Below are 23,001 nucleotides of genomic sequence, written 5' to 3' on the forward strand. Positions count from 1 at the left end.
TATACTGAAGAGATGCAAAACAACAATGTAATTACATACTATTCTGTTTTCCTGCCGCTCCTTGCATATGAATTGACCAGCTTGCATCCCAATTCTGCTCTGTATTATTAATTTTATTAAGCTGTAAGTTCTTATATTTCAGTCTGTTGTCAGCTTTACAGATTTTTACAGCAGCCGTTGAAATGTAGTGGAGCTGAATGAATGCTTCTTGTGCGAAGTCTTCTGTGTCACTCCAGATACCAGCGCAATCTCACCGCAGGCCTTCCTTTCAGTCCCACTGAGCCTCCCAGTAAAAGCAAACTATGCTGCTATCAAGATAATATCCAATCAATTAAGCATGTCTGTGAAAGCATTTCTTAAAAAAATGGTGGGCCTGAGCTTACGAAAGCCTTTCAGACAGCTCTTACCGTAAAGTGACGCTGACATTTGCAGGCTTAATTTATGTCTTTGAGAGACATAGTAAAGCTAGAGGAAAAGGAAGACGAGGATGCTGCCTCAGAAGGAAGTCTTTTTTGGTGCAGCTCCTCCCATTTACCTCTGTTTACTGTCACAGAGTCCAGCATAGGCTTCAGTTTCACATTCAGCTTCACTAGACACTGAAAGAAGATGAAAAAAGAAAGAGGGCGAGAGAAAAAATAGCATTTACACTCCACTGATGGACAGTCCAGGGAGTAACAGGGTAAAAAGACCTTAGCATGCACCATGCCCCCAGCCTCCTCGCCCCCAGCTGTAAATTTCTGCATAGGTAAAGCTTGTTGTTCCCATTGATATCTCTTTATCTTACTTGTTTTACCTGAGGCTTTAAATAAGCCACCAAAAATGTCAAAAAGCACATAAGGTGGCAGAATTGCTGCTCAACTAGTTTAGCTTTGTAATCCTTGAAGATAGTCCTTTTGAGGCATGCCCCCAGGTGCCTGAGGCTATCTGGTTGCTGGCATCTACGAGCAGGAGGTCCACTGGTTGGATGACAAGTTGGACAAAGCTGAAACAACCTTCAGGTTCTCCCTAGTGCTAGATTCTTATTTCCTACAGATGAGTAAACCACAACAGTACTGTGCTTTCCAAAGTTGGCAAAAAATCCCTTTCTGTGTGCTCAAAATAAAGAAAAAAAACCCTTTTCTTTTTAGATTGCACTGAAATCACCTCTTTTCTACATACCCAGTCCAAAGCTCACAGGAGGAATCTTTTATCTGGTTTCAGCTGGCTTTGAATCAGCCCCAAAATTATTTAATCCCTGCACACCTTTGCTAGACATTTATTTTACCTTCCCCTTTAGTATCAAATACTTATGTGGAAAAAACACAAGTGCTTCACTTGGTTTTGTCCTTACATTAAAGAGGGACAGAACCCCATAAACAGCAGCCCCCTGATGTGAAGAAAGAGTTAACCAGTTAACCTCCAAAGCGGTCATGTAATCTGCTCTTTCAGGGCAGTGGAGTATTATTCTTTTGCAGCTTTTTTGATTAGCAAGAAGTGGGTTTTGCTGAGAGTTGGGTATTATGCTTTCTCTGAAAGCATGGAAACTACGTATTTGTCATTTGAAATAAAGAGTTGGTGCAAGGGAAAAAAATAATGACAGAGAAGACAGCAAGAGTTGTTTTTCTAGAAGTGCAGAAAATTATTAAGGAAAAGAAAGGAAAAGGGAAGCAGGTACCTTTGCAGTTGATCGTTTTCATTATTTGCTTTAAATAGCAGGGTTAACAGCAACCACTTTAAATGGTCCCCAGAGCCCAGACACCACTAAAGAACTAGATTTTTTAAATAGCTAGTCTGCAAGCCATGGAAGCTTGGTTAGCTACTGAAGTAAGTCTTGGTAGATTTTAATTGAGCTATTATATGATAATTAAGGGTTAATGGCCTGATTTTAAGATGTGCTGAAAACTTGCAATTTCAGTTGACTTCAGTAGGAAATATGAATGCTCAGCACTTTTGACAAATCACGCCATGAGTAAGTAGCTGATCTGTGTGGAACTTGAAGCAGATCCACTTGAAATTATTTGCTTAGAATATGGCACAGACTGGGCAGATAATTTTGCAACCTTGGGCCTAGGGTAAGAGGCAGAGTTTACTGCAGTCTCTGCCACATATAGTGTTGCTCGCTGGTGATGGTCATTCATTTGATAGAATGGATGTGGATTTATAGCATTTCCATCACTGTGCCTCACAGCTCCCCAGTTTTAGCTCTTTATTTCAGACCATTGTGTATTCCTCAAACCTGATTTGGCAGAGTCCAAAACAGAGGGACAGTAATACATCATAAACACCTGAAACTACCTGAAAAGCTCACTGCTGTTATCATTAGCACCTGCATTACCACTACCAACTCAGTGTCTAGAGGTAGCACATTAGATATTCAACTCTTGACAGCAACTTATCAGATCCTTTCTGTGCAAAGCCAGTATTTATCCACTGGCAGTTAAGCTTGCTGGTATTTTTAAATCTTGAAAAAGTTTTCATGAAGTATTTTTCCAATATACAATTTAGATTTAAAAAACAAAAATTATCAGTGTTTAAACATCACTGTGCTTCAAACACCTCTAAGCAGAGAGACAGCATTCTGCACTCACACACCGTCAGCCCCAGGATCTGTAAGCACAAAATGCGGTACAGTCTGTTCCTGTCATAAATGCTATACCAGCAACCTATACCTGCTACAGGCAACACAGAGGAGAAGGAGCTCATTGGGACAGTGGACTTTGCCTCAGTGTGGCTGTGCAGCTCTAGGCTATGTGTGTGTCCTTTCTGTGCCAAGGCTGACCACAAGACCATGATGTTTTCAATCCTAGTGCCAGGGAGCAAATGCAGAGGTCTGGGCATGACCTACTGCAGTGCCCACCCCTCCAGGCCTAGGCAGATGGGAAGACAGCCCTCTCACGTACAGTGCCAGGAGGACTGTGAGTGCTTGAGCTGCTTAGATCACTTAGCTTTGCATCAACTACAGCGGAGACCAGAAGCCCAAATAGATTGGGAATAGATTCAAGAAGCACCCACACAATTCTACAGTAATCACTGTGTCTTATGAGCTGTAAACACATTTTAAATCCAAAAGCAAATACATGTATTTCTTAGAAATATATTCCTAAATGCATATTACAGAGTCTAATAACCCAGGTGAACAGAGGTTACCAGGTAAATAACAAGAATGGTTAACTAATAACATTAACTTTGATGAAATAAATTAAAAGGAATATTTAAGAAAGAATAAACCATGTCTTTAATACTCAGTTTTACCATAGCACAAGCAATTAATTCTGTGGAATACTTACAAAATATATAGTGCAATTTTAAGAAACTTTATTTTGTTACACACTAATTTAGATTAGGGATACTCGGCAGTGCAGATTTTGCACTTGGTCTATAAAACGTCTTTATTCAAACATTGATTTCATGTTTAAACCACTGCTTCTGTATTTAGTGTCCTTCCACTTTGGGACTCTTTCATTCTGATCTAGTATTTTAATTAAAGCAACTACTATAATTCCTATAGAAATTAGGGTTTTTTTTTTTTTCAGCTACCAAAGCATTTCAGTAGGACTTTTCTGATACAAAGTACACAAACTGGATTTTATTTCTGCTTGAGATGTAATTAAAAACTCATTTGATTACTATATATCTGGCCCTGCTTTAATTATTAAACTCCAGTCATCAATTTTCTTTTATGAAGCTTCTGGGAAATTATCTCAAAAGCAACACATTTCTCTCCCTTCTGGCAGGCTCTCGACCATTTACTGAATTACATTCATAGCACCTGTTCCTGATCCGGATTAAACCACCAATTTAGTCCCAAAGCTACTTAAGTTTATTTGGCCGTAGCCTAGTCAGGGTTTTCTACCTCCTGGCTGCACTTTTTACTTTCCATTTTATTGTATGAAAACCCCTTGATGTACTGTACTGCACCTCCATGCCACTATTTTTGATGCATGCCTCTTATGAACAGCTTTGCTAGTGATCTGTCTAATATGGTATCCAGCTTCTTAATGTTCAATTTATTATTTGGTTTAGTAGGAAGAGGCTCGGTCTTCAACAGCTGTCTGACGTGGGATACCACCACATAAACTCATGGCTCCAGAAATGCCCTTTTTCCTCATCCCTCCTTGGTGCAGCAGGCGGGCTGTGAGCTGGCGGGCTGAGTGAGGGGTGAGGGAATGCCTGTCTGGGGGAGTTCCCGTCTCTCCGCCTGGGACCTCGATGCCTACTTGCAGTCCCTCCACTGCAATGCAGCTGCCTTGCTATACAGCAACAGGTACAGGATTGGTGACCCTTCCCATTTTATCCCCTTTGCTGTAAAAGCTGTTCTTAATCACAGAGTAATGAAGCGTGCTGAAGGAGCGGTCATGCTGGCATCTGCGTGCCCTGGTGTTAGGGAAAGCCAGATAGGTTTGCAGTTCACTTCTGTGACCATGTATCACCTCAGATGCATGACTAAGCTGTTTCTCAAAAAGTTACTGTATAGCACTGACTTTTTCTTACCACCTTCAATGATTTAGGTATCTTTTGTGACTATGTACTGCTCTGCCCACAGCATACTTTCACAAGGTCTAGCTCCTCTTACATACAAGATCCTCCGGTACAAGAAGAGGTTGAAGGCACTTCAGCAATACATGGGGTGCATCTGGGAGAGGGGCAGAGCTGCCTGAAGGAAGAGCTCAAAAGGGAGAAGGGCGTGACATACTCAGAGGAAGCTATTTATGGGAGAAGGCAGGGAGGGAAAAGTGTTTTTTCTTGGGTATGGAGATGTATTTCTTAGGTATATTTTGCTAGATAAAGCGTAGAAAATGCAGAAATAGTAGAAGCAGCAACAAACCCCTTCAGGGAGAGGGTGATGGGTAGCAGCGGAGGCATTTGTTGGTAGATCTACCTCCTGGGTTGAAGGGTGCTGGTGCGGGAGAGGACTTCATCTGCTGCATTACCTTCAGCTCTCGGAAAGGATGTTACCTGAAGCAGCCAAGATGCAGCACAGATGTGACCAGAGTCTAAACTATAGCTAAAGCAAATACAACATTTTGTTGTATTCTAAGACTAATACCAAATCCTTTTAAAGAGGAGCATGGTATGCCCTAACTTTCAAAGACTGCAGGACCTCCAGAGTATATACTTTTTTTTTCTCTTTTTTTTTCTTCTTTTTTTTTTCTCCCAGGAGATTCTCATCCAAATATTGACCAATTCTGACCTTGTTTAACTTATGAGCTTTGACAAGCTCACGGAAGTATGGTTGCAGGTCTAATATTTGTAAGTGAGTTTATGGGATAAGACCATATAAATTCATTTTTATGACTGAGCACATATCAAAAAGTTATAGGTCTCAGTGTTCACTCTACTTTGGAACCCAGTAGTTTCTAATGAATCACTTTTATTATGGAGGCAGTTTCTTAGTTGGAAGGGAGGACTAGTGACCGAGAAGCTATAGGGATAAATTCAGACCGGGTGTAAGCATATGAAGCATTGCTGAAGTCAAGAGAGTCATGACCAGTTACAGCAAAGCTGAATTGGACTCCTGAGTTTTGCTGAAGTGGCTTTCACGTGAGAATACATAGGCCAAAGTTGAGCCATCTATTTGAAAGTCCTTGAACTTCAGATTAGTTCAGATAAAAGGGAATCTGTACTGCAGTCATCCACAGATTTGATCTTCATAATACAAATACTTGATGGAAGTTGTTTTGAAAAACAAAAAGTATTTCTGTATATATGCCCATGTACTAAAAGCAAAAAGACTGCTAAAATTCTACTTTCTATAGGTAGAATACAGAAGATAAAGTGATACAGAAAAGATACAGGGATTAACTTCTATGAACTTCTGACTCTGTGTGTATATTAATTAATTACTTGCCCTACTGATCCAGGGCCATATTTAATCATTACGTTCCAGAAAAAATTACTGTATTTTGGAGGTGGCTGGGTTCATTAAAAGAAAAAAGAATACTGCAATCTCCTCATAGCTGAAGGAGACTTTGTTTATTTCTTCTAGGGCTTACTGAGGAGGGGTCCAGATAGGCAAGTACATAATGCGTCAGTACATTACTTTTGCATTTCTGCCAGGGAATTTTTTTCTGATGCCTAAACATGTAATTAGATTAGATGAATATACTACTAACTTCCCTAATAGAAAACAGGGGTTTCTTTTATCTTCTCTATAGAAATTGTTAGCAATGTGGAAGGAAGCTAACTGTGACTGGAAAGGGATCTAATACATGCACAAGTGTTCAGCTTTTCTGCTATGAATTAGCATTATATTTCTTTCTGGTGATGGTACATTAGCAAAAATAATGCTGCACTCCATTGTAAGTAAACATACATACTATAGAGGGATGATTATAAAGAAGATTCTCCACTGGTAAAATGTGCCAGGTACTTCAGGAAAGAAAATATGTACAGAGCTCCTGGCAGCCAAATGTGCTCTGACCAATATCAAGCATGCTATGCTGTCAAAGGGAAAGAGTAATACTGAAGGACTGGGTACCTACTGAAGTGGCTCAGCAGATGTGTTGCTATAGTTACAAATGATTCATCTGTTCATAATAATTTCATGAAACCAAGGGTTTGCTCAGAAGAGGAAGAGTTATTATTTCATAAATAACTTCTTATTTTGCTCTGCTGTTTATGGTTTTGATTCTACGTCTGAAGTAAGGAAGAGACAGAATGTTTCTAACTCTTTTCCTTTCAACATTTTAACCAAGCAGCTGATCAATGTCTTCTGCCTTGCTACTAAATGGATTCTGAAAAACTCTTCAAACCGTATCAGTCTCATATCCTTATTTAGTTCTTTGAATTTGCCCTCAGCTGGGAATTCTGCAGGCAACTGTGATTCTGTTGTGTTAAACACTTACTTGAAGCGTTTCATCCATCATCATTTCTAGTCCTTTTCTGATGCAATGTAGTTTGTGCTTTGTCTTTCTTGAAAACTGAACGGCTGTTAAATTATCCATTTATCTTCTTTCAGATTTGCTGTACAATTTGAGTTCCCTCTATTGGCTGTCTCTTCTACCTTATCTGCCAACTTTTCAATCTACTTCCCAGATCTTTATATACATTTCCATACACGACTGCGTGTCCTTTGCAACACATTGGGCAGATAATTCTAAATAAGACAGCAACAGAAATTGTAGTATTATGAATTATGTGTTCATAATTCGCTTAGCTTCACTGAAGTCAATGGCAAATACTGTTTTTTCTGTCTTCTCCCAAATATCTTTGTTGATGACCTGTGCTTTCAGTTGAGACCTTTTTGGCATAAGATGACTATCTGGGAAGTAAGTTGAAGTAATCTTGTTTCAAGGGAGAAAGTACTCATTTTTGCTGTGTCTTCTAAGCAATTTGAGAAAACTTGTAAATTCCTAAAATTGTTGATAGTAATGCAATGTTTCATCAATAATCTCACCAAATTACAAAAATCCTAGCAAAAATAATGCTCTGTTAATTTCCAAAAGCAAAATTAATCCCTTCCTGCTCTCAGGAAACAAAAAAAGAGGATCAGGATCTTTGTGCTATTGTAAAAAGGTGTTTGTGATACTCATAGACGCAAAAATCCTTGCTGTGAAACCACCAAAACTATACCTTTCCATATTACACTGTGAAATAGTGACTTAGAAGGGAATTGCAAATAAAAGCATTTTTCTCCTTTTTATGCTCTTTCTTTCTTGTATAGCTCTTCTTCACCCTTTCTCTCTATTAGTACAAAAGTAGCAGAAAAAACCAGACTCTTAGGTTAAGAGCATGAGGTAAGAAAAACAACTTGCTGACACTTATTCCATTGCTGGAAGTTGTAATACACTCATAGTATCAGAGTCTTCTGAAAGTTCAAGAGAATTCACCGTGGGTGGCCTCATATAGGTTCATCGTTAGTAGACAAGCAACAAGGCAACAAAAGTGCCGAACCTAATTGAGTTCCTATTTCAAGGCTACAAAAAGATTCTTCTGCAGTGCCAAAATCTCCTTTCTCTGGGACAAACCCTTATTCCTAATGTAAATCTTAGCTACCAACTCCCCCTAGCACTGGCATTTGGCCTGATGAAGTTTCCTCTGAAGCAAATTTCTTACAAACACAGCAGAATATGTTGCACCTGCTCTTCCTTGGATAATATTACCCCCTGGATTTCAACACAAAGCGAGACTAATTTGATCTGCCAACGTCTGTGCAGCCTCAGTCCATGGTGTAGCATATACAGCATCCTGAGCCCATCATCTACCTTACTAATCCTTGTCAACCAAGCAGTCCCAGGAAGCACAGATGCCGTATCTCTCACTCTTTGTGTCGAAATCAAATGTCAGAAATAAGGTATGCCAAAAGTGTGCATCTTTATGGTATTCTTTAGGACCTATTGAAAGTTATCCTTCTCTTCCCTCAACATGCTATGAAGGAAAAGCTGATTTCAATGAGAATCACACAGAGATGATCCAATCACTTCCTGTAAACACATTTTTTCCAAATAGCTTAGTCCTGGTTCCCTCCCCCCCCCTTTTTTTTTTTTTTTGTTAAAACACTTTCACCAACTTGTGAACAGATTTCAGGGAATGTCTATGTATTGGTCATGGTGAACAGCTCACTACCTAGGGCCTGCCCCCTGACTAGTTGCAAACTTAAAATAGAACAGCAGTGCTCTGACTTTTGTACCAACAACCCTGGGTATGGGTGAACGGTGGGTACAGCAAGCCATTTCCAAAATGTTCATACAGATAAACTCCTCCTCATTAAATAATTTTAAAAGTTTTTCAGTTCTGACTGTATAGACAGGACAGAAACATCTGAAGCAAAAAGTCATTGTTTTGGCTGCATCCAGTGACTTTTGCTTGAGTAAGGACTGAGCCATTCTATACGGTCCATTCTGGACAAGCAGGACTTCTAGAGGAGTGGTCCAAACCCTGAATTTCTTACCAGTATTTTCTTAGGCAAAATTGTAATTGAAGGAATGAGGGAAAGGGATAGAAGTGGTCACTGAGGAAGGGCTGCATCAGGGCATAGCAGTGTAAGCACGATTCTTAAAACATACCTTTCCTTCCTTCTCGGAAAAGGAATATTAAAAGGTTAATCTCCTGCTTTATGATTGTGACTAGAGTATACACTTTTGGGAAAAAAATCACTGTGTGTGCATATGCACTTCCAATTTAGGTGTCAAAGTCAACTCTTGAACCGGAAAAGTTAAAGCACAGAAATAGCCATGATTGTTGGAGATTTCTGTGTATTTTTTCTATGCTTTGTAGACGCTCTGCCATTTATGATACCCTGTGCATTTAATGTATGCTTACAAGCAGAATAGATGCTTTTGCAGGTACATCATCATACTCTAAAGACAGATTTAATTACAAGGCCAGACATTATCTTCTGTAGGAAGACAGGCATATCAGAGCTCTTGGAATTGTAGACAAGAGTGATTAGATTTTTTTCTAAGTGTGTCAAACAACGTGATAAAGAAGGACTCTGTTCCTCCACAGTCCGTTCAAAACATTTAAAGTACTTGGTAGGCTAAACAGAAAAGTTTCTACTCTTTCCAGATTCCCCCCTAGAATCTTGGATGGAATAATGCAAATACACTTCTGTAGATACTATTATATGTTTAAAGCTTTCAATACCCAAGAAAATCTTGAATAGCACTAAAAATAGCACTAAAGTGGAGCAGTTCAATGGAGCAGTTCAATGGAGCACCAAGGTAGAGGTGAGCAGGGCAATCTCAGGCACGCATAAGTTGTAAAAGCCGTGAGCTTCTTTATCTTCCACAAAGACGTTTCCCTTAAATTTAAATAGCTGCTGTCATTGTCACTGACTACCTGACTATGTATTTATCTGCCCAGAAGCAGAGTGCATGGCCTTTGGCCCTGCTATTCATAGTGTTACTGTCTCTGCCTAACAATGCTGTGAACAGAGCTGGGCTTCTGTTAGCATCTTTTGTTTGATGTGAATCGCTGAAGCTTTGATGTTGTTTGTAAGAAAAATAATGATTAAAAAGAGTAAGATCTTCACTCTCCCACTCTGTCTGCTCCCCACAGAGAAATCTAATCTGAGTTGGGAAAAATCTGTGACTGACCCTGTTTTAGGTACACACAATCCACAGAGTCCAGGAGAGAAATCTGTTAGTGTTGAAACTCTTAGCATCTCTTTACTGGAGGATCAGAGAGGTAATTTGTCTTGGTGATCAAAATTCCGTTTCCTGTTACATGAACATATATGTCCAATAGGTACAGAATACTTTCTCTGTGTGGTGAACACAGCTGTCAGTGTAGCTATAGTGCTTTATTTTCAGTAGGATGTCGTAGATTTTCTGCTTTAGTTGCATATGCTTCCCCTTTATAGAATAGTCTACCAAAAAAAGGGGATGATTACTTCATACTGAAGCTACATTAGTAGATTTGAAATGCTCTACAGTTCCAAAAAAATACGTCTTTCCTTATAAATTGTTATTCTAAGCAGCTTGTTTCTCGTCCCTACTGATGAACTCTTCTTGCTGGCATTTTTGAATGAAGAGCAAATGTGGTACAGTAAAACGTAACTAAAGCCCCTAAAATCAGAGCTTCAGAGTAAACGGATGGCTGTTCTGCTACTCAAGGCAAGAACTTCACTGTCACATAAAAATACTCTGATCAGTGATCACTACAGTAACAAAAAAGTAAATTCAATAAAATTATAATGTCCCAAGTGTAATAAAAAGCAATGAACAAAAAATTGGGAAGCTTTTATCTTCACAAACCTTTGATTCACAGTGTGAAGGAAACAGATTTGATTACTAAGGTATTTTGAAATTGGAGGTGGCTTGATTCCCACATTGAGCAGCAGATATGAGAGGAGCAAGGGAGCAGAGTCAGGGTTACAGAGCGAACACAAAAAGGTTTTGGATTTAGACACGTGGATATGGGAAACCTAACTGTGTATAATTCCCGATTTTTTTTTATATCCCTAGCTATCATTATATAACTATACTTAGCTTCAAGCTCCATGTTAGCTTATGATGTAGCACGTTTTGTGTATCTTTGACCTTCTTTCTTCAGGGCCAGTCAGGCATTCCAAGGGGCAAACAGGATTACTAATGCAAGGTGCACAGATCTTGAGGATTTGCTAGTTACTTGTAAACGTTCTCACAAAAAGGGGCCAAACTCAGAAAACAGTTCTATCCAGGTAAACAGAGGGATGTGATACACATCCCCCAGTAAAGGAAACTTCATTATCCTTTACTTGGGTCAAAGTGGGTTGTCTGGAGCTACCTTAAGGAAATGCAGAGAGCAGAGCAGTGCATAAGGAGGAGGTAGAGCCAAATCTCCCCAGAAGACCGATCAAGTCCCAAAGAATGATTTCAGAACAGAGATAAAAAATAAGGCTAGGAAGGCCATAACTCTCTAAAATGCTCTGCAAAGTTTATATACTGTTTTAAGTATGAAACATTCCTCGTGGGCACTCTGGTATGTAGCCTAGCTCATAAGCTTCAACTGTAGAGGAGATATGGTTTGTTATAGTACTGTCAGTGGCACTGGGGTGGTGTCAGACCACTCCTGGAAGTTTGGGCTGTGAAGTTCCTTCTGCATTGCATACATCAGACATCTGCAGCTGCCAAGAATAGCCTACTCTTGGGAACTACTTTAAGCAAAGAAAATTTCAGGGGGCTCTGCTGATCTCCTGTCTGACTTTAATGGGAATTGCCAGCATTCACTGGTTGCTGGGACCATCTCTACTGTGTGGGTGTTAAATAAAACAGATCACAGCATTAGATCCTGCTGTAGCAACTGTGTTGGTATGGATGCACGCATTCCCCACAGAGTTCCCTTCAGGGCTTTGGATGCTAGGGTCTGCCCACACGGATTCAGGACTTCTAATCACTAGCATGGAAAAAATTACATGCAAAAGCCTTGATTTTGTTCTCTATGGTTTAATATTGTAATTTTGGTATCACAATGAGTGCCAAATATTTATGTCAAACATACGGTAAGCACTATGCTAGTGCGCTATATAAGTACTGCTAAGATTTTACTAATTTGTCAGCTGCCACTCTGCCTCTTTATGTTGCATTTGTAATGATGTAACCCATTCTATCCCCACATGCAGTCCCTACAACGTATTACAACGGCTAGAATTTTAAAGAATGTATTTGAAAAGAAAAAAAAAAGAAATCTAGGACTTGGCCACAGTTGTAGTTTCAGCCAGCCTTAAACAGAGGATTTACAATGCCTGAATACACTGCTGATGTGATATGTGTATTGAGGTTTGATTAAGCTGGATATAAAAATTAAAACTTGGCTTCACATTGAAGAGAGAATCTCCCGCAGTGTGATACTATGACATCAAGTTTTCTGTTTACCCCTAAGGCTGGTGCTGCAATGACTTCCAGGTTTGATGGTGTCTCTTTTTTAAGTTGTTGAGCAGCAGGCTAATAGCTGCACAGCATGATGCAAAGACAGCAGAAAGCAGGGAAATCAGATGTGAATATATTCCCCAGAGATCTCCTGCTAAGATGGAGCTAACTAACCAGAGCTTTAGTGCTCAAATGTAGTCTTCTCATGCAGAGGATGGTATGAATATCAGCTCTTCCTGCTTTATTGTACATTTTTGGATTACAGATGCTATCACAAATCATGAATTCTGGTATAATATGCATTCTAGTGTAATATGAACTGTTACATTGGAAGGAACATTATTTTTAAAGAGTTTTCGTCCAAGCTCAGCCCCGCCCGCCCCGCCCCCCCCCCCCCCCCCATTGTCCAAAATGATCTTGGTATTTAAAAAAACCGTAGGTTTATTTTGTTTTTCTGTGCTTGCTTTGCCTTAATTGTTTGAAAGCCATAGATTTAGTTTATTTCATCATGACAAAGACTGACCTAAGAAAGGGACAGGATCTACTGGCCACCTTGTGGTTTACACAAGTGCATGTTGTCCATGTTGCACAACAGGAGTTGCCTCGGCTGCTGGGGAGTCACTTCACTTGCCACAGTGGCAGCCTCAGATGCCACAAGGTATAGAGGGCAGGGGAAGCATATCATCCTTCTTACCTCATTTGCTATTGGTGACACATCTGGCCTGTAAAATGAAAAGGAACTGCTAATCCATTATTGTGTGTGTGTATGGAAGCTACATTCAGGCAGAAGTTCAACAGTTTAACGTTAACATGAAAGCTGGTACCTACTTCCCAGCTCTTGGCTTTGTGTCATCACTGACTCATTCATTGCTTGGAGATGTGAGGCAGTTTGGGGTGCAATGGTAACAGGGAGAACTTGTTGCAGTTCCCCAAAAATGCCTAGTGAGAACATCCCCATGTTTTCTCAGATATCAGTGGCCAAACTGGCAGTCTTTAGTGGCATAAGTCAGTCTGTGTGATTTCAGAGAGTAGGAGAAAGACTGGCTGACACAGTTATTGATGGTTAAGTTTCTATAGTGTTAATTTCCATTTATCATCCTGCTCGTGTAGCCCTGCTTTCTATACATAGAAGAGGGAAAAAGTTAAAATGGTGAAGCTTATGTTACCTAAGTCAAATTCTGAAGCTGGTTTAATCCAGAAAGGGAGAAGCATTATTCTAGTCATCTATAGCCCTAATAAAGTAGTACTTGAGAGCTCATACACCTTAGACCAAGCACCCACGCAGTCTGTGTAGAAGCATGAATAAAAGACTAAACTCCAAGTTAAACAGCACACAGGTTAAACCACAAATCATTTGTTACTGACCTTAAAGGCTTGGCCTACAGTGCCCCTTATCAGTCTGGAAAGGAGCCAGAAGGGAGTGCAAAGGCTCAGCCTTGAGCTTCCCTTTGGGTCACACGTATTTGGACATGTCTGACAGCAGCACCTAACGAGGCTGTTCCTCTGGCACCTCTCTGCAAAGCACTCCACACCTTGCCATGATAACAATCAGTTTGTCTCAAACATAATAAAATAAACAGTTGTCCTGCCAGCTTTTATAACTTAGAGAGGAATTATGTTTACAGATATTACTACCTTCAGGGAATCTGAAGATTTCTGAATAGAGTTCAGACTTTTGGTAAAGTCAAAGAAAGATAAGAGTTCAAATAGCCTTCAAGGCTGCACTGTAAGCTAACTCTTTTTCCCTAGAGAGGCAAGAACAATCTTCTCTGGACTCTACAGGAGCAGTAAGTAAAAATTACCTCATATAATGGCATGCAGATGCTATCAATCCACTCAAGCTGCAACCTGGGTAGTTCATCTTTCCTGTTCCGATCAAAAATGGCCTGAATTGAGAAGGGAACAAAACTGTCATGCTTTATTACACTGGAGTATTTTACAGACACATCATCCAGCACTTTGGAGGTATGATCAAATTTGCACAACCAGAACACTTTGTAAACCGTAATCAATCTTTGCAGCAGTCTCCCTACTGCTTTGTCTGGCATGAAAAATAAACTGTTTATTTTCAATTCTGTTTTGAAATTTGTAGGCTGAATGTATTTGAATTTTATAATTCTGTGATGTAAAATAAATGCTCTACAGTTGGAGTTGAGCTGGTAAGAAACCTCCCGTAGAAATGTAAAGTAGATACCTTTGAGTAGAAATTTCCCTTTTCTCACACAGGGTGTTCCAGCTCAGCAAAATGAATAGTGATGGATCTGGGATGGCTCCCTCCCTCCCAGTTACAGACCCTTTCTGCAGAACCAGCCATGTCTGTGAATCCAAACGGTGTGGAATCAACAGATCTGTTTTGGGAGCAGTTATCAATTTGTTCCTCTGGAAACAGCCTAATTCACTGCTCATGGCACTCCCCCAGAGAGAAAATTTTAGAGGTTGGAGCTGATGTTTAAGAGGCTCAAAGGCTGAAAGGAGGTGGAAGAAACTGAGTTCTGAAGAGTTTGAACATGAGTTGAGTTTCCTCCATACCCTGCCTGAGATTACTTGGGTCCATCAGCTTTCCGTCTACAGGATTTTAATCCTCCTTCTAGTGGCCCATCCATACCATTTACCAAATACCTCTTTTTACTCTCGGAATATGCCAAGTTTTAAATCTTTCTGTCTTTTTCTGTGGAAAGTCTGTTCTTATTCTGAGCCCATCTCCTCAAGGTTGACATCTCCTGAGAAAACTTACTTTCCTTCTGTACCATCTAGAAATTCCAGACTCTGTATATTACATTACATTAAATGTCTGGTTGAATTTTTCTAGTTGTAGCCTGCTCTTTCTGACATAAACAGGTATCACACAGTGTATCTAAATAAGATCAGGAGGTAAGATTCAAGGACTATGATTTTAAATTAAAATCTTGGGTTTGATTTTGGAGAATTCTGTATTTCCTATTCAAATAATTTTGAAAAATCCTGTCATTTTCAGATTGTTACAAGCACAATGCAAGAAGAAAATCCTTGAGTTGTAAGATAAGAGTGTATCGCATTATCTTGCTGACAAACAACTCTCTTATCTAACTAGCAGCAATAGCAATCTAGGTGGCTTGTCATAGCGATATGTCATGAAATACATCAGCATTTGATCTTGTTTAAAAATTCCTCATTAACGTGGTAAAACTCTACATTATTTTGACCCTTAGCCATCAACTGTTAGAACTGATGAACTTTGTGATTATTTACTGGCCTTACCTCCCAACACAAAATACTTAATACTGTATTCTTTGAAATTATGAAGGGCCAGAGAGGAAAATCTTCCTTCAAGCTATATAGCTTCAGAGCGTCCTACATGTGTCCCACAAATTACTGTATTCCTTGGTGCAGACTGTAGGGCCCAAAAAGAAGAGTGAGAGGTCTCCTATGATGGAGGAAATACTGAAGATGTTTGTAGCAATGCACTCTTCTTTCCCACCTGTCTAGGCTGTTGGATGCAGATGTTCAGAAGACATGAATCCAGCAGAAAGCTATGGTTTTATCTTTCTCTGCACTTCTACCAAGTCTACAGTATGTTCAAAATGTAGATGTAATAACACACCATAAAATATTTCTTAAGGTTGCTGGACCTTGGCAATTTGCACTGGAATTCATTCCTACTTGAAGACAGTAACATTAATGTATGTGTTGAAAAAAAATTACTTCCTATTATGCTTCATTAGCATGAGAAATACATTTTGCAAATTTTATATAGAAGGCAGGAAAGGCACTTATATTTATATTATATGGAATAGTACTTGCAGTTATTCAGGCCTAGATTTGGTCTCAGAATTGTGAATACCATGACTGACTGATTACTCTTCTACTGGACTATAGCTACCATTTTTTCTGAGATGTACACACAGAACTACTATAGGGAAGAAATCCATTAATGTCCCAACCTCTGACTGTATACAAAGTGAAAAGCCATTTATTGTATCGGAGCATTGTTTACTACAAACTTTTTAACTTTATTGACTTCATTACATCACCACAGGCTCATACGCGAGTATTATCAAAGTGAGAACAAATCTGAGCCACTGGAATGGTGTTTTTATTTTTGGAAGCATAAACATATTTGTGAATGGCTTGTAAGTTAAACCCTTTAGAATACTTTCTGTTACCCTTCTGTTGCTTCTGGATAGTGGCTTGTCAACATTTTGAGGTATTTAACCTGGATAAGGCTTTCTCTTCAAATCATTCACTGAAAATCTTTATGAAACTTTTTTCTTAGTTTTTGTTTGACATTTTATACCCATCTGCCTATATTCCACTCAATACAAATTTATCCTTTCAATCACAGTGTTATATTTAGTTGTATACCTATAGAAATGCTTTTCACCATTTGATATATCAGATAACACAGAGAGACAGCTGCAGCATAAAGTAAGTCTGACAATTTTGATTTCCTTAAGTAGCTGGTGATTTTTTTATTTGAATACTGTGTATTGAAAACAATACGTGTTGCTTAGAAAATTAACTGACAGAATAACCTTGGGAATAGGGAGAAGGGCTCAATGCAGAACCAAGTTGACTGGAGAGCTTTTATATATGGCTCTAAATGCATGTCCTTATTGGACAAAGCTTTTATTTATTCCAAGATTTTTCTTTACATACAAAATACAGTTAGTTTTTCTGAAAGAACGCAATGATATTTTCTTACCCTATTCAAGTTAGTAACTATTTCAGAAGTGATAAAAACTTACTGAAGGAGTGAGTTTGAGTTCAGATCTTTCTCTGTCTCCTTGTTCAAAGAACTCACTGGTTACCAGCTCAGCTGCCTAAAACATAAATCATGATAAAGATTAGAGTTCTTGCTATGTAATTTTTAGGGTAATGAGCTCTTGCTTAGACCATGACTTCAGCCTGTGCTTAACTGGAAAGAAGTGAATAGCCCCACTTACATGACTGATGTCAGGCACAGGTTTGTATAGTTTTCAGGACTGGGCATACAGGGGGTATAAATAGCCATAACCACTGATAGCCCACCCACTTATCCCTTTTTGATAGGGAATTGACTGGGGGAATTACATTGCAATGTTGAGGTAGCACTCAATGCAGTTCTATGCAACTTACTCAAGTATTGAGAACAGAATAGAAAATTATAGCTTCTTGTTGGCATGCACAATTATGGCTGTAAAAATGATTTGTAAAATGTGCAAGAGCTCTCTGGGTATTTACAGGCTGTTGCCCTACATAAACAACTTCACTTGTCAAAGAAACTTAATTAACCAATAACCTCTGTTGTCTTAATTAAATGTGAAATCATAAAGGTTTTTTCCCCACTAGGCTTTACTTTTTTCCCATGACTGTCATCACTATAGGATCTGAATATCTAAATATGAACTCAGATTGCGATTATCATATTGAATCAAAATCAAGAACTGGTGGGTTGGAAGTTGGAATGCATCTTTCTGCTTTTTGTGAATGAAGATGTTCTATTCAGCAGAGGTTTGTGCTTCACAGAAGAACACAAGATTTAAAAACAGAATTAGTTATGGAAACAACAGGAATTTTAGGAAGTCAAACAGTGAGCAATCCTGATATACTAGCCTTTATGTACTGTACTATTCTCATGCGTGGGGCTTAGAAGGTAGCCATGTGTGACATTTGAGATGCAAAAAAAGGAAACTAATCAACTGAAGATGGCGTTCAGTTCCTAAAGCTCCTGTCATGCTTCCTTGTTCTTTTCAAGCTAGGAAAGTATTTCATAATGCCAAGGCACAAGGGCGTGAACTAAGAAGAGAACCTGCACTTCATAAAATTTCAAAATTTCTGGGTCTAGCAACTGCATGGTAGTTAACATTCACAAATCCTAAGCTTGTTACAGTTGAAATAAGGAGTACCAAAATAAATTGCAAGTAGGTGAAGTGAAGTTATAAAGTACTCTTAAATCTTGAGCCAGGCTATCACGCAGTTTGGAACTTTATAACATATGTAATCCCAGCGCACTAATAAAATTCTGGATCAATACTCCAGATAGAGGAATAATTTAACAATTTAGCAGCAATTAAGGGTTTGCCAAGTGTATTGTATAAAAATAATCAAGACATAGTCTCACCCTTGTCTCTTACCACTATTCTGATCCTGTTATTCCTGTGTCCCTTTTTCCTCTTCTTTTGTCTGTTTCTATTTTCGCTTCCTGAATTTTGCCTTCATACATGTAGTCTTTATCCCCTTTGATTCATATATTTTAATCCCTTTCTCCCTCACTTTTCATGTGTTTTTTTCCTTTCAGCACAGCTATTTCCTGTTTTCACTCTGTGGACTTATTAGCCTCTCTGCTCAACCAGCTAATGTTTCAATCAATCCCAGAGTGGATTTTTCAATATAAAGTAAACCTGTACACTAGGCTGCAGGGGAATTTTCACCTGCAGACCTCAAAAGTGGTAAGGATAAAAAAACAGTTTGCCAGAGACTTCAGCAGTAATTCAGCACCATAGCAGAAAGATTGACAACATGGAAAACAGACCCTACCTGACATTTTGGCTGTCAAAGAAAATGCAGAAGCTAACTAGGTTAAAGACGAAAAATGAAGAGGGATTGCACACACTGCAGCTGTGGCTAGGTGGCACTGAAAAGTCTTGTGCCTCATTTTCCCACTGCAGGATACGAGCAACTTCCCTGATTTCCATGAGAGGAGACCATATCCTGGCCAAGTAGAGTAACAGCCTTAGAAGGACTACTGTCATCATCTGCTCATAAAAGCAAAAAAGACTCATCTGACAAAACTGCAAGCTGAGCTGAAGCCCTCACCACATAAATACTTCTTTACTGAGTTAATATGCATGTAACTTTTGTACTACCGCATAGGAGGGGCAAGTCCCTTTCAGCTTCTGTTACTTTCTTGTCCTTCACCAAGAAATCTGGCTGCTCCTGCCTCACTAGTTCTCTGGTCTAGCTCCTCTTTTTCACCCCATCGTTTTAACCATCCCTTTGCTATTAAGCCAATCAAACTCCCTCAGGTGCTTAGCCACACTCAGCTGCACTGGTATATTTCCTATTTGCTTCTTGATGCTGTATATTCCTCCAAAACACTACACAGCCTGCCTTCTGCTGGCTTGTTCTGGACCTCAGTAAAGGACAGAGAATTATTAGCATGGGTACAGGAAATATTAAGGATGGATGCTGAGTAAGGAAAGATGCCTAGAAGAGGGAAAATCTTGTGGTAAAGGACAAGACTTTGGGACAGGTTGCTTTCTCACATTGTAATTGTTTGTCAATCCTGGACCTGAGTTTTATGTATATTTCTAAAAGAGCCTACTGGGCAACAGAAGCCTGAATTTTTGTATGTTTCTAAGTACAGGATGCTAAAAAAGGCTCTATAATACACTTGCAGATTTTTCCATCAGTGTTGAGAAAATGATCAAATTTCTCTTATCATATATACTGAAGATTTTATGTTAATCGAAGTTTGCAGATCATCTGCTGGTATTTTTGGTTTAGCGAAGATTCTGCCACTGCCAAGGAAAACTTTGGGACAAAACAAGTAAGCGCAGCTACATGTGGCTAACGCTTTTTTTGTTTAATCCATCCATTTTTTGATAAGGATTTAAAAGGTTAATAAGAGGAGAGGTTGCGAAGCCGGATCTCTTCAGGTACCTACATGCTGCTCACCAGCATGTATACATGGAAAGATTATGCAATAAACCATTTCTTGCAGAAAACCCCTGCTATTTTTTTATAGCACTAATACCGCTGTAAATTGATTCCAGTTTTGGTCCCTTGTAAGGCAGGGCCCTGGGAATATTGTCCCGCCAGTCCCGCCTTCTCCCAGCCCTGCTATTAATCATGACTTGCCTGTCTTGAAATCTCCCACGGTTTGGTCACAGCTCCAAGGTCACAGGCTGTCATTAGCATTGATCTGAAAAACAGAAATGAACAATACAAGCTGAATCAACCTTTGTTGGATTTCTAAACAACTCTGCTCTGGATGCATAAATAAACAATACATATAGAAAATGTCAGCCCTGGCACCTTCTTTTCCTCCAGAAAAGAATGACATGTTTGAAATCTCAGCCATCAGCATGGCTTTTACATCACAATTGTGCCTAGGAAGTCTAATGTGTTGCAGGTCATCAGACGATGAATTTTGGTATTGTGCATTGTACACTAGAAAAGAAATTATATTGCAAGGGAGTAACTGCTAATTTTGCAATACTTCTAACACTACTTACATTAATACCTATAATATACTAGAAAGCATGTGCTTCACATGATATAAGTAAGGGTATTATTACATAATAACACCTGCAGACTGGATTAATTTATATGCCTATTTGTAAGTGACTGCTGTAGCAAGAGAACCTATAATCACAGGAGGCATCCCAGACACTGTTTAAGCAGTTTCTACTGCTCATCTACAATAAAAATTTAAGATTTACTATGAGATATACTGTTCCACTGTAGTTTAATACCTAGCTACAACCATGTTTTATATGCATTAGGAGAAAGAAACCATTCAGCTGTAGAAAGCGTTTATGTACAGTACATGATGCAGATAAAAGTCTAAGAAAGTTTAAATGAAGAACAAGGGCACTGAAAATGAAGCATCAAATATATTGCCTGAATCTAAAATTAGGAATGGGTGAAATGATATGGAAAATAGAAAATGGCCAATATTCTGGTCAAAAGACCAAAAGGAAACAGAATTTTAATGAAATTTCAGATAAAACGAGACATGATCAGACATGCATATGCAAACGTACACATTTTATTGTCTCAAAAGCATGGCATACTCAAACCACCCACGTCTGAGGTTTTCAATAGGATGCAAGCTCAGATCATTCGTGAGGGCTAGAAGAGTACCGTGTATCTGCAAATTCCTGGGTAGAGACTAGAAGAGCAGAGAGAAGCATGGCGAGTGAAAGAAAACAGCTGAGAGGAGGAGGGAACGGGGAAATGGACAAGAAAGATCTTTGTGTCCTGAGGCAGAATATTGATGCTTTCTGGAGAAAGAGCAGAAGGGCTGAGTGGTAACTGATGGGAGGGAGAAAGGGAAAAAAACATGACAGAGTATGAAGGCAGAAATAGGAGTGGAGAAGGTGAGGTCACACAGATTACATCCCCGCTGTTTGGTAATATTTAGAAATCATACCATATATTTCATGTAATGGATCATATTTGTAAAACAAGCTGCCTTCTCTTGTTACTCTAAGTCTTCACTCCATATATGAAATTCCTTAAACAAATATGGCTACACTTAGAAATAACCAGAAAGCAAGAAATAGTAGTGCTCACCGAAATACTTCTCGATGGTTTTTTATATTCCAATCATAACCACCTTTACTGACAAGTTCAAAAAATTCGGTCCTTCTCCTGCAACAAAACAGATTATCAGAGAAGGAAACAAGACACTTGCAGGGCACCCCTGCAGTAGAAACACAGTTCTCTGGATGATACAAAATCATTGCACCTCATGTATTATTGTTAAAGTCTTTACACTGACAGTCCATTTAAGCGAAACATACTAATTTCCGAACATGTTCTATAAATGTCTGTTATCAATGTCAGAGTTGCCTAGTAAAAGCAGTATTGTATTTATGGTCTCTGCAGATAAGGAAATAAATGGTATCAAAATGTTCAGTCTTCCATGGAAGCATGAAATGTTCAACTACAGCAGTGGACAGACAGACAATAGAAACACCCCTAAAATATATACACACTTCTCTTTACTTGTCCTTGCAAAATGATTTTTACTTCTGGATCCTGAAGGGTTTTTCAGAGATGTGCAATTCCTGTTATTTCCAGCACACAGAACAGCACAGTGAGACATAGGAGCTGCAGATGTCTCCAGTTAGTAGCTCTTACTGACTAGAAACTAGGTCTCCCTGCTTGATCCCATGCTTTGTCTTCTGGAAAATCTTGTCTTTGTCCTCAAAGATGGACAAAACTCAAGCCAGAACATGTTAATGCTTGTTTTGTGCCTTTAAGTACCAAAATTCTGACTCATCATAGTCTGTGATTTTTTATGGCACTGAGACTTCAAGCGGCTCTTCCTGGATGTGGTGTGACTACAATATGAAATAGATCTTGCCCCAGATATAGCGGAAGTTGAGGTACAAAAATATGGAGCAACTTGCCCAGAGTGACACAATATATTAGCATCAAAGCTGGAAGGTAAATACCTATGTTCTGAGTGACAGTCCAGTGCCCCATCTCATAGGAGACTATGCTGTCTCTTTGTCAAGTGGAAATGTAGTTAGATTCTCCAACAGGAAAGAGTTTGCAAAGTCTGATATTTTCTACATTTACTTCAGCTAGACTGAAATTTTGAACAGTGATTATTGAAAGTACAGTCTGTTGGCAGCCAGTACAGTTTTTACACACATGGAGATGCACACTTCCAGGAACATTGCCCTTGATCAATGGACAGAATTTTACATGGGGCATGTTGCATTATTCTGGTCCCCGACTGTCATGCATTATATGGCCTGTCAGTCCTACTATAGGGCCTTTCTATAATAGATGTCATGACAGCAACTAGAACAGGGAGATATAAGGACTACGTCATGATATCTAATCCCTAATGTTTCATAAAATAAGATATAAGAGTTTCATGTTACAAAATTTGCTGGGACAATGCAAAGTCACACATGCAGAAAACAAAATTCAGTTCTCTCACACGAAGTCATAGCATCATGGCCCCAGTGGAAATAAATATTGCAATAATGAAAATTTTAATGGCCAAGAGTAGTTGGCACATTAACCTTAA

At 39.1% G+C, this 23,001-nt stretch overlaps 1 protein-coding gene across 2 annotated transcripts in view; it reads right to left on the reverse strand.

Annotated features, from left to right (window-relative positions):
• Positions 1 to 434: 434 nt before the first annotated feature.
• Positions 435 to 23,001, reverse strand: part of PDE11A (phosphodiesterase 11A) — a 138,612-nt gene continuing 116,045 nt past the window's right edge. For both annotated transcript variants that reach the window (XM_059820441.1, XM_059820442.1), the window contains 5 exons: positions 21,528 to 21,605; positions 20,084 to 20,151; positions 16,994 to 17,064; positions 14,072 to 14,155; positions 435 to 596 (listed from right to left, as the gene is read on the reverse strand). In XM_059820441.1, the coding sequence (XP_059676424.1) occupies positions 435 to 596; positions 14,072 to 14,155; positions 16,994 to 17,064; positions 20,084 to 20,151; positions 21,528 to 21,605 (463 nt within the window). The remainder of the gene's footprint in view (positions 597 to 14,071; positions 14,156 to 16,993; positions 17,065 to 20,083; positions 20,152 to 21,527; positions 21,606 to 23,001) is intronic.

The sequence above is a fragment of the Gavia stellata genome, chromosome 8 (genome assembly GCF_030936135.1).
Source record: "Gavia stellata isolate bGavSte3 chromosome 8, bGavSte3.hap2, whole genome shotgun sequence".
Classification (NCBI taxonomy): domain Eukaryota; kingdom Metazoa; phylum Chordata; class Aves; order Gaviiformes; family Gaviidae; genus Gavia; species Gavia stellata.